The 13,130-nt window shown below is 46.7% G+C and overlaps 1 protein-coding gene across 2 annotated transcripts in view; it reads left to right on the forward strand.

The window, feature by feature from the left end:
• Positions 1 to 13,130, forward strand: part of RAB14 (RAB14, member RAS oncogene family) — a 187,658-nt gene that overhangs the window by 138,434 nt on the left and 36,094 nt on the right. For both annotated transcript variants that reach the window (XM_078641872.1, XM_078641871.1), the window contains one exon: positions 6,007 to 6,184. In XM_078641872.1, the coding sequence (XP_078497998.1) occupies positions 6,007 to 6,184 (178 nt within the window). The remainder of the gene's footprint in view (positions 1 to 6,006; positions 6,185 to 13,130) is intronic.

Consider the following 13,130-nt stretch of genomic DNA (forward strand, 5'->3'; position numbering starts at 1 on the left):
TGTAAATTTGTTTATGAAGTTACCTAATAAGCTGTTCGTTTTGGATCAAACGCTTTACACTATAAACTAAAATGTACGCTGTATATAACGGAAGGGCTTATAGTGACAAAATTATCCACAGCATCATTTGCTGTCATGGTACAAGGCCAACAGGAATACATGCTTGGCAAGAGAAGGCAATCCGTGGACACATCAGAGTAGGAAAAGTCACAATCAATGACTTATAAGTTGTATTTGCCCAACAGAGGCTATTGTTAAGAAAAACACTACCCTTTGCAAATAGTGTAACACCCTTCACAAGCATCTCCGTGTTTGAACACACACAGCCAATCAAACTGTCTTCAATTTCCATTAACACAATACTGTTTGTAAACCTTCCTAGCATGAAAATTACTTTCAAACACTTCAAAGTCTGCAAAAACTGCATTCAACCATTTCACTGTCAGCAAACGCCCACAGGAAGCTTGCTGTGTTCAACTCACCCCCAAACACTTTGCTGCCTGTAAATAACCCACCATATGAATCCAGAGTGCTAATTCTGCACTGCCCCTCCAAACAAAAAAAAAGCATGCAAATTCACGTTCAGCCTGTTCCAGAACACGCAGGAATGGTGAAAAACGAACCATGTCAGTGCCCCGAGCCACTTTTGTAAACACAGACATGTGCCCCTGACTTTAAGGTGTGGTATGGAAGATACGTAATTGGTTTCTTCGTTGACCATGGCATTTGAACGTTGGTATTAAAGGCCAAGTCATATTTACACACGATGTACGGAAAGATAATGCAATCACATAGGTCACAAATTCAATGTCATTTTAGAAGTACATAAAGCGATATACATAAACAACCTTTATTCAGTAATGAACAGGGGTAAACAAAGCTGGCAAGATAGGATTCCCTCGGGTTCCTACTCCCAACACAGCCAGGCACAGGAAGCTTCTTTTTCGTTGACAGAATTTGCGAAAACACTACTAGTGTATAAAACAGAACTGTAACATGAATCCTTAACCCTGGTTTGCTGCATGTGAGAAGTGCAAACTCACTTCTTTGGCACATGTGCCATCACGGATTACCTTAAAAAAGAAAGGCACATTCTCTCCCCCTCTTAAACAAGAAGCCGAGTCAGCTGTGTGGTAGAGCTCTATGGGAGGGGGTGCAAACATGGAGAGCAGGCGGCTAATTAAACAAGGGAGGGCGAGAGTAGAGCAATATAAACAAGCGCGCGCAGCTGTGAACTCTACCACCTCCAGCAGGGTGCGACTGGGCAGCAATGAATCCCTGGGCGGGAGCAGAGGGGGTAAGCGGCAGCAGCAGGCAGCTACCCGAAAGTGCCAGGTGCGGTGCTTGGGGATTTTCTGGCCCTTGAAATGAAGCAGTAGGAAGAAAACCAATGTGGCGCAGTGTGATCGTGGCCCCCTGGTTGGCAGGAGCGGCTAGGGGCGAGACCACATGGTGGCAGATTAGTGCACCCGCCAAGAGCTGCATACTGAGGAGGCGGCTGCGGGGGCGCCGGGTGGGATGCATGCATCTTAGGCACCGGCATGCCTAAACAGTCGAAATGTGAACACAAAACAACGCCCACAGTAAACACAACACAATCAGGTTTCAATAATGCACAGAAACAAAGCACAACCAACAGCTACAACAACAAAAAGTAACGCATTACCACCTCCATAAATCTATATTCAGCATACGGAGGCACAAGAGGTTTCCAACTTTCTATCAAGGACCACCTTACTTAAAAGTAATGACAAATAGCGCCATTCCAAAATGTTTAGTGGTCCGGACTCCTCCGGGAACTTCGGCAAGTTCTTTAAGAAGCGATCCGTGCGGTGAAAGAAGGCAAACTAAGTTCGAAGGTGTACAGCGTTTATCCAATTCTGTCCACAAGGTGGCAGTGCTGATTTAGTTTCTGTAAATTTCAAAGTAAAACGAGCATTGCCACAAAAGTCAGCGCGATCACGATCGCTGTGAAAGCGATAAAACACGCAAGGGATGCGCGCGCTTTAGCTAGCTGATCGCTGCTTTGGGAGCTCTTCCCAAAGCCGCTACTAAATGCTCTCCGAGCAGCGCATGCGCGCTGGCTAGGCAGACCTAAAAAAGAGGCAGAATCTATATTACTTTCTGTTCTAGAAAGGATGCCCAAATATGTATATGAACGAACTTTAAAAAAATATTGTTCTACTTCCTAGTTGGCTCCACTCTTTACAATATGTATTTTTTCATAAAAAGTGCATTATTTGTTATCAATATTATTATTAGAATGACCCCCATAAACATAGCGTCCATCACAGCCTGTCTTTATAAAATCAAGGCAGCATAGGTATGATAGGTCGTTGTTTATTATTAGGAGATGGATGTCTCCATACTAAAGTCTCTTCCATATTTTATGACAGAATGAATTCATATCAGTACGTAGACCTTATCCACTGTCTGTATATAACCTGAAGGTAGCAAACGTTCAGAAACTACCACCCTATTTTTACTTTGCCCCTATTAGGCGTTCCCATTCTTCTTTCGAATTAGGCCATTTCGAACAGTATTAAACCGCAAAATATACCACTACTCCCTGGCTTTGTGTTTCAACTCCATTGGATTAGATGATTGGAAAACAAAATTCTTGCAGGTTCACCCATTACTGTATTATTTTGTGTGGTTCTTAAATTTTGCTTGCAACATTTGCTAAACAGTGTTTTAGATTTCTTTTCAATGTTTTATTAAATTCGAATAAAATACTTGTATTTTTTCATCACTTGGCCTTTGATGGTGGTGTTTTGTCCTGGTGATATGATTATGTGTATGAATGTATGGGTTTTGGTAAACTAGGTTGCCCAAAGGGGAATTCTTTTTGACTGAGGTCTCTGGGACCTTTGCCTGCTCCGGTCCCCAAGGTTAAGAACTAGGGCTTTACCATCGACGGCAAGCTTTCTCTCGTTGCCAAAGTGTCTGGAGTCACCTCTGCCTGCTTTGTGGCCCACAAGTGGCAAAGAAAATCCTCTAGCTAATTCCACCAGCTGCTCAGAGAACTGTCTTGCAGGCCGTGGTGATCTCCAGACTGGATTATCGTAATGTACTGTATCTTGGTGCGGGCCTCTGTCTGCCATCTCCAGGTCATTCAGAATGCGGCAGCCCGCCTGCTTTTTCGGTTGCCTCAAAAACAGTTGATGGACAGAATGCAGAACATTGTCATACATTCATCCAGTACAGAGAACTGGGCCTAAATCCATCAATTTTTGCTCACCATGCCATTCCAGTTTGAACCTAGCCATATGCAAAGCAGCCTTGACCCTGTGCCTCATGGGAACAGTCCAGCCCGAACTGCCAAGCCAGGTCCTCCCTGGACTCGAAACAAGCATCCTAGGACTGGTTTTGGGCTTTCAGGCCTCATCAGCCAGGATAGCTTGATTCCAGTGGCATGGAGAGCAAGGGACTCACGTCTGAGCATACCCGTCCCACTCGGGTGACTAATGCCAAAACCACAGTGGATGGACAGAATGCAGAACAATATCAAACATTCACCCCAGTACAGAGATCTGGACCTAAATCCATCTTTTTTTGCTCACCATGCAATTCCAGTTTTAACCCAGCCATATGCAAATCAGTCTTGACCCTGTGCCCGATGGGAGCAGTCCAGCCCGAACTGCCAAGCCAGGACTTCCCTGGACTGGAAACCAGCATCCTAGGACATGTTTTGGGCTTTCAGCCCTCATCAGCCAGGATAGTTTGTTTCCAGTGGCATGGAGAGCACAGGACCCACGTCTAGGCATACCCGTCCCACTCGGAGTGACAAATGCACCGTCCTGGGCTCACTGTGCCACTGGAATCCAGCTATCCTGGATGAAGAGGGGTAAAACCCCGAAACCGGTCCTAGGATGCTTGTTTCCAGTCCAGGGAAGACCTAGCTTGGCAGTTCGGGCTGGACTGTTCACATGAGGCACAGGGCCAAGACTGATTTACATATGGCCAAGTCTACACTGGGGTGCCATGGTGAGCAAAAGAATGATGGATTTAACCCAAATCTCTTGACTGGGGGTGAATTTTTTGATTTATTGTGCATTCCGTCCATCAATTGCGTATCTTTTGCTTTCTCGCTCCAAGTGCGCCAGGTATGCCCAGACGTGGGTCCTGGGCTCCCTGTGCCACTGGAATCAAGCTATCCTGGCTGAAGTGGGTTGAAACCCCGAAACCGGTCCTAGGATGCTAGTTTCTGGTCCAGGGAAGACCTAGCTTGGCATTTCTGGCTGGACTGTTCCCATGAGGCACAGGGTCAAGACTGATTTGCATATGGCCAGGTCTAAACTGGGGTGGCTTGGTGAGCAAAAGAATGATGGATTTAACCCAGATACCTTGACTAGGGGTTAATGTTTTGATTTGTTGTGTATTCTGTCCATCAATTGTCTCTTTTGTTTTCGGTTGCCTTGGCACACCTCTGTTTCCCCTCTGCTTCATCCACTCCACTGGCTCAAGGTTAGTAAGCGTATCGAGTTCAAGTCCCTTTGCTACATGTTTAGAGCTCAGCACGGCTTGGCCCCCGTGTACATAAAACATCAAACCTTGTTGAGCCTCATCAACCCTCTCGCAATCTAAGATCTGCCAATCTCTCTCTCCTCTCCGCTCTCTCCTCTCTCTCCTCTCTCTCTCTCTACCTCCTCTCTCCCTCCTCTCTCCCTCCTCTCTCCCTCCTCTCTCCCTCCTCTCTCCCTCCTCTCTCCCTCCTCTCTCCCTCCTCTCTACCTCCTCTCTACCTCCTCTCACCTCAGTTCCCGAAGTGCGGCTGACCCATATGGGTGGCCGCTCGTTCTCCTTCCTGGGACCAAAATTGTGAAATTCCTTTCCCCTGGAACTCGGGGCCTGTCAATCTCTCCTTGCTTTCCGAAAAAAGCTAAAGACCTTTCTTTTTAGTCAGGCCTAATTGCCAACTGACCTCCAACCTTGCTTGTCCCGCCTTTCAGCGCCGGGAAACCCTATTGAGTAGCTGTGCGCTTTATAAATCTTTCAAATAACTAAATACTGGAGAACTACAGTTACAAGTAAGTAGCTTATATTCTTCCACAAATTCATGACGTTGCTGTTAGTTTTTTTTTGGGTTTGTCTCCATAAAGCTATATTTCAGTCTCTCTTAAAAATCTTAACTTCCTTACGGTTCAGCAGGGTCTTATTTTTAAATCTCAGTGCTTCTGTCAGACTGTTTTGTGTAAACAAGGACTTCAGTTTGGTAGCCAAACTAAATTGGCTCTTTAGATCCATCAACTGCTTTTACGCTCCTTGGATGCGTGCTGCTCTTGATTCCACGCATACGAACTCCTGACTGGGAAGGAAGACATTCTCTTAACTTGCTCTAATGTTGTGGAATTATTTCTTTCAAACTGCGTGCAGAATAGAGCTATAATTTTCGCAAGGGCCTGAAAACTTGGTTCTTTGGCTTGATCTCTGTGGTTGCAAACTGCTCACTACCCTGGTTGAAAAGCTGTTCAACCTCTGAATAGTATATCACCATCAGGAACATCCGTATGAGGGGTTGAAAAAAGAGGGAGTTGGGCATTGATGGGGGTGGAAGTGTGGCTTACAGTAGTAAATTAGCTGACAACAGAGGGGTGAAAGAGGGGTCAGACTTTCATTTTTAGTGCAGTCACTTGGTGGTCGAGGTATTTCAACTAATGGGTCTTGATCTTTGAAATTGTCTAGACCTTCCTTTCAGATGATTGAACAGCATCCATTGATATGCTGAAAATAGTTAGGATGAGCCTGGCTCGCTGTGTACAATTTTGGATTGTTTTTACGTTATACGTTTTAGAGTGAATCAGCCAAGACTGTCTGCAGCATGTTGTCAACCCATAGAACTATAACCAAATTTGTATTTAAACAGGTCCTTGTAAAACCTGGCCTTATCTTCCTGTTTTATGTATTGTGAATTATTATTTTCCTTAAAACATGTAAATGTTACCTTTGATGGGAAGCTATGTTTACATTTCTTTGAGTTTTTATTGCCTTTTTTCATGTTAACAGTTATGGCCGATTGTCCTCACACTATTGGTGTTGAATTTGGTACAAGAATAATAGAAGTTAGCGGCCAGAAAATTAAACTGCAAATCTGGGATACTGCTGGACAGGAACGGTTTAGAGCTGTCACGCGAAGCTACTACAGAGGAGCGGCAGGAGCACTTATGGTCTATGATATAACCAGGTAAGTTTGAGCACAGATTTAATTGGAATACAAATTGCAGTTCCAATTGTATTGTGTAGGTTAATGGCTAATTTAAAATATGCAATTCCAGTACATTGTAAATTGCAGAATTCCTATTTTGTGTTGTCTTTAATGATTGGCTGGTATCTATCTAATGGTAGTTGATGGCGATTGCTCTTACGTAAATGCAGGTTAGTGAGAGTAACTTTCGAACTGAGTTAATGTGTTCGTCACAGATGCTAATTTGAACTTTAATTCTTCGTTTTGCAGTACAAATAAAGATGATCCTCTTTTGTTGGAAGCTGGCTTTTTATGTAGTGGAGCAAAGAGAGGTACACTGTGCAAAGAGTGCAAGCAAATCCCGTAGGGATTACGGAGGCACAATTGACACTACAAATGCTCTTTGTGCTGGTGTGGGCGAGCAGTTAGGTAGATCAGAGGGTAGTGCTAAGCATTTATTGCGCACACACAGGCAGTAAATGACACACACACTCAAAAAATACAGCACCAAATTATAAAAATCACACATACTTTTATATGAATTCAGATACCAAGATCATCGGAATCGGGTAAGTAACTTTTGAGTTATGAATTTTGACAGTTTTAAAGAATGGAAAATGTAATTTCTGAATCGGTCTTGTTATCCTATGGAGGAAAATCATGTATTGCATTCAGGCACTTTACAGCGACTTACAGGACTGTTCTTCTGGACTTAAGATGAGTATAGGGCAAGGTCCAAGGCCACACCAATAGATCACCTCAGGAGGCTCATGGGCGTCCATGTGCAGTGGTGAGTTACGGTGTCGGGTGACCCATTTACTTCAGTAGAACAGTCCGGTCAGAAAGAGGCTGGGCGACTAGTCCAGGGGAACCCGCAGGGGGGCTCGGGTCTCACGATGCTTGGAGATGTAGGGGCACCTTCTGGTCCTCTTCTCCTTGGACCAGTGCAGCTGGGTGCAGAGGTGTTCCGAGGCATCACTGGACACACTTGGAGTAGAGGGGACCAGCACAATGATGCTGCATGTGGTTTCGGTGATTCCGCTGTGGGCAAACCTAAGGTGGCTTTATCTCTGGAGGGGTCGGGGGACCATGCTGGCACTGTTCTCACTTCAACTTGGGCTGGGGGCACAGGTGCAGGTTGTGCCTTCCGGTTTCGGGTTTTCAGAGGTCCAGAGTCCTCAGTTATTTTGGAGTGCCTGCAGGATGCAAGGAAGCAGCTCTGCTACTCCACGTGAGTTCCTGGGACTTTGTTGAAGCCAGTCCTCCCAGACTTATGGAGTCACAGCGGCTGCAGACGGGACGACTAGCACCATCTAGCGGGAACAGAAAACAGGCTGGCAGTTGCTTCTCCACAGTCCTTGATTATCGCGGCTCTTCGGTGTCCTCCTTTTTAGGTTGGCAGGAATCTGATTTCCTGGTGCCAAGGGCTCCCCTAAATCCTAGATTGAAGGGCATTAGGGGAGTAGCCAATGGGCCACTTATCCCTGGGGTCACTATACCCCCATATGACCACCTTCTGTGGGAACTGCGCTTATAACCCTGTCCTAGATTTATCCAGTATTGGGGTATCTTTCGTAGATTCACATGCCTGAATCATTCCCTGTCGCCGAGGCAGGAGTCCCACTGTAAAATACAAAAGTAGTGCACTAAATAAATAGGCTAAAAAGAAAAAAGCCTGAGGCATAAATCTTAGTAGCCTATCTACATCCTTATAGTAAAAAGAACCAAAAGTCAGCTCCAACAAATCAGTTACCAGCACCCTCTAGAACACTCAGCAGAGGCAGTACTCCTCAGATGTTTACCGCACATCATGTGGAAGGGAGTCTCCCTGAGTGCCACTCAGTTTTTTTCTTCAAAAAGATGTCTGACAGGAAAGCCCTGTTCAAACCTTACAGAACCTGTGATTAAAAAAAAAAAAGGGTCCATGTTGATGACCAACATAAGGATTGCCTTTATTGCCTCTACCCAAAGCATGAGGCCAAAGACTGCAAGATATGTCGTACCTTCCCTAGCAAGAATCTTAGGGATAGGGAAGCAAGACTGCTTTTATGGCTTAAATCTTCTTCAGCTGAGGAGGATGACCGAGCCTCCACTTCTAGCAAGAGAACCAGATCACTTGACAGCTCTTCTAGTGAGGGAAGAAAACAACTCAAATCTTCCCATAATGTCACTGAGCATTTACATATGTCACCTAAGCTTTCCTCTGGGTTAAAGATGTGTCCACCCTCTAAATCGGTCAAGGAGTCTAAAAAAGCCTCTTCTACTAAAACCGTGAGTAAAAGACATGTTCAATATGTCTCAACGACGATTTGTGTGACTTCCTCTGCCCCATCGTCGACAGCAACTATCTCGACGATGGCCATTCCGTCACCTATTCTGTCTACCAGAATATTGATCACGGCAAGACCCAAGTCTGTCCTTGAATCATTGCCCAAAAAATCAACAAAGCCTCCGTCGGCGATTACACCGTCGATACCATCGACTACGGCAACGTCAACTAAGCCATCACCGTCTACGGCGACTTTACCATTGATGAAGTTTGTGGCACCGTCGACGACAACACCGCCGCCGAAGAAGAGCCCGCCAACGAAGAGCCCGCCGACGACTGATATACTAACTCCTGTCAATGGTGATTACCGTTCTTTCACCATCGACGCCTACGTCATCTGGGCTTTCACAACTCAAGACTTTTCAAAGACCCCTTGCACAACAATCCTTACAGGATTGTAGTAAGGTTTCTCAGCTCTGCCTTCACACATTTTAGAAAGTTACGTAGAAGATGATGATTATGACCAGGACGATGGACCATATGGCGTAGCTCATGATCCTTCTGAGCTTAGCATCAAATGTCAAGATGACTACTATGACAATTCTCACGAGAGGCAATAATATCAGGAACACCTGAGGGTTCCACATCATGGATATCCGTTCCACAGACGGGAGCCACGCCAGAGGGACATGATTCATCTTCATCCAAAGCTGATGCAGGATCTTCAAGCTATGCTGGCGGATTACCGTCAAAGGTTTCCCCCTCAGCAGGCTGTCTCAGAAAACCCACCCCCAACAGCTGTGGTTCCTGATCTGTTACCCGAGTCTGATGCACCCTTTATACTGGCTCATCCTTCGGATCCTTCCGAACACGTACAGCATGACACTTCCTCCTCTGACGACTAAGTTGAGGAGGGCGAATTACCTGATAATGTTCTCATTCCGGATCCCTGGGACGATTATGAAATTCTGATGCCTTCTACGCCTCTGATTCTCCTCCTGAGGACATTGGGGCTTTCATAATTTGATGCAGCGGGCGGCCGCTAGATTCCACCTGCCTGTTACTGTCGAACAGACATTGTTTTTTTAGAGGATTTCAAAGAGGAAACCAGAAAATCACGCGCTCTATTCCCATCATAGACTACAGCTGGCAGGAAGGTGTTAAAATAATTAAGATGCCTGCATACATCCCAACAGTGTTTCCTCGCGTATAGAAGAAATACTGTGCACCCGAAAATAATCTTGTCTTATAGGTCATCCACGACCAGATTCCTTCATTTCACAAGCCGCTCAACGGCGATCAAAGAATCAAGCAACACCGGTCACCACGCCACCTGACAAAGAGGGACATCGTATGGACCTCATAGGCAAGAAGGTTTCCTCCATGGCAGCTGCCTCTATTAAAGCTGCTAATGCTCTAGCGATTGTCTGCCATTATGTCCGACAAATGTGGTCAGATATGGCGGGTCTAATTGATCTCATCCCGGAAGACCATAGACAGGAGGCCAGAAAAATCCTATTGCAAGGTGAACGTGCTGCTTCCGAAACGATAGACTGCACTGGACATTGCTAACACCAATTTCCGTCAACTTGCTAGAGCAGCAGTGCTTCGACGCCAGGGGTGGCTTAAAGCCACGACTTTCGGGCCTGAAGTCCAAACAAAGATTCTTGACCTGGCCACCTTCTTCCACCGCTAGATAGCAGACATCCACGACAGCTTCAACACCCAGACAGCCCCAACAGACAGCAAAACAACAGACCCTCTGCACACCATCGAGCTCGACCCCCTGCCAGCCTGGGCCAGCGAGACCATCGATGAACCCATCAAGACATGCGCACAATCCACTCCGGCTCTCCGTCAGACCCGTTCTCGCACCACGTCTTCAACCGAGCAAGCAGCTCCATCGCACCCCACCTGCCCAACGTCATCAATCTCTCCCTCGAGACCGCGACCTTCCCAGAGATCTGGAAACACGCAAAAACAGCGCCCTACTCAAAAACCTAAGGCAGACCTCAAGAACTTCCGGCCCATCTCTCTGCTCCCCTTCCCGGCCAAGGTCATCGAGAAAACTGTCAACAGACAGCTAACCCGATACATCGAAGAAAACAGAATCCTGGACCCTTCCCAGTCAGGGTTCCGCAGCAACCACAGCACCGAGATTGCCCTCATCGCAGCCACCGACGTCATCAGGACCCTGCTGGACAACGGCAAGACCGTAGCACTCATCCTCCTAGACCTCTCTGCCGCCTTTGACACCATCTGCCCCCGCACACTACGCGCACGACTCCACGCTGCAGGGATCCGAGACCAGGCTCTGGATTGGGCCACCTCTTTCCTCTCCGGCAGAAGCCAGAGCGTCCGCCTCCCCATTCCGTTCCAAAGCCTCGGAGATAATCTGCTCGCACACGTAGCCCGACAGCACAACCTCATCATAATCTCCTACGCCGACGACACTCAGCTGATCCTCTCCCTCACCAAGGACCCCATCACCGCCAAAGCCAACCTCCACGAAGGAATGAAGGCCGTTGCCGACTGGATGAAGGCCAACCGTCTGAAGCTGAAACTCTGACAAGATGGAGTTGCTTATCCTCTGCTCCAACCCTTCAGCCTGGGATGACTCCTGTTGGCCGACGGCACTGGGGGCAGCCCCAACACCCACCGACCGCGCACGCAACCTGGGAATCATCCTTGACTCAACGCTCTCAATGACCAAGCAAGGCAACGCAGTCTCCTCCTCCTCCTGCTTCAACACTCTCTGCATGCTCCGCAAGATCTACAGATAGATCCCGACAGATACAAGACAGTCACCCAGGCCCTATATAGCACCCGGCTACGGAAACACCATCTACGCGGGAGCCCCGACCAAGCTCATGAAACGACTACAATGCATCCAAAACGCCTCGGCACAACTGATCCTCGACGTACCACGCCACGGCCACATCACCCCGCATCTGAGAAACCTGCACTGGCTCCTTGTCAACAAGAGGATATCCTTCAAGCTCCTCACCCACACACACGGCACTCCACAAGACCAACCCAGCCTACCTCAACAAACTGCTCTCCTTCTACATCCCCAACCGCCAGCTATGCTCCGCCGACCTCTCACCACCGTCCCGTGCATCTGAAGAAAAACCACAGGTGGGAGTTCCTTCTCCCACCTCGCCACCAACACATGGAACACCCTCCCACTGAGCCTACGACAGACCCAAGACCTGCTGACCTTCCGGAGGATACTCAAGACCTGGCTGTTCGATCAGTAGCGCTCCCCCACCCCCTCCCAGCGCCTTCAGACCCTGGCGGGTATGTAGTGCGCTTTACAAATGATTGATTGAACTCTGATAGCTCCACATCGGCCCGTGCAGTATTGGTTCCAGGAACTTCTGTTATTGGCTCAAACCAAGCCCATTCCCCTTCATCCAACACCAGCGATGTTGTCATGGGACAAAGGCCAAGTGGTATATCCGGACCCACTGTCCCTGCACTTGCACGCATGGCTCCTGATTTCTTAGAGTTCAAGAACCTCAACATTTTGCAAGACTGTCATGAGATTTTGACTAAATATCGTGCTTAGAGCACAATCAAGACTTATCGCCTAAAATGGAAGCGATTTTGTTGTTGATGCGAAGCTAAGAACGTTCACCGAATTCAAGCTCCTGCGGAACAAATACTCCCCATTTGCTTTCTCTAGCCAAATCTGGGCTTCCATTTTCATCGGTCAAGGTCCATCTGGCTGCTCTTTCCAGATTCAGAAAATGTGCCAAACTTCCTTCTCTCTGTTCGTCTTCATGAAATGACTTTTTCACGCATTCCCTCCGGTGCGAGCACCCCCTCCAGAGTGGGAAATCAACACCGTTCTAGTGCAATTAATGAAACGTCCATTTGATCCGATCCACAAAGCTGATCTTAAATTCCTCACTTGGAAGGTCGCTCTTTTATTGGCTCTGACTTCCGCAAGAAGGGTTAGTGAAATCCAAGCTTTCACTATTAAGGAACCCTTTTTAAATTTTTTTCAGGACTATGTAACCCTTCAAACAAATCCTAGATTCATCCCTAAAGTACCGTCACAATTTCACCTGAATGAACTGGTGAGGTTAAGAACTTTCTTTCCGAATCTATCCATCCAATCCAGCTGAAAGAGCATTACACTCTTTAGATGTTAAGCGCGGTTTAAAATTCTACTTACAGAAGACTAAAGAGATCAGGAGTTCAGATCAACTGTTAGTGGCCTATGGTCCGGCAACACTTGGAACTGCAGTGACAAAGGCTACAATCGCCAGATGGGCTGCATCTGCTATTCATTTCTGCCATGAAAATGCCAACAAACCTCTATAAATGAAAACCAAGACACATTCTACCAGACCTGTGGCAGCTTCTACAGCATGGTTTGCTGGAGTGACTCTGGAAAACATCTGCCGTGCTGCGACATGGAAAAATGTCCACACGTTCACAAAGCACTAGTGTCTTCAATCTGCACAACAGGAAGATGCAGCGGTTAGACAGATTCCTATAAATCTTTCTTTGAAGTTTGTCTTTCATCGTTTCTCTCTCTGTGCTGTTATAATAATTTCAGTATTCATGCTCCTATGTTCCACAGATCATGTGTTAATTTGCTTTCAGGACAGGTACATATTTTTATATATATATATATATATATTTTTTTTTTATTCATGTTTGATT

Source organism: Lissotriton helveticus, chromosome 5_1 (genome assembly GCF_964261635.1).
Source record: "Lissotriton helveticus chromosome 5_1, aLisHel1.1, whole genome shotgun sequence".
NCBI classification, from domain to species: Eukaryota; Metazoa; Chordata; class Amphibia; order Caudata; family Salamandridae; genus Lissotriton; species Lissotriton helveticus.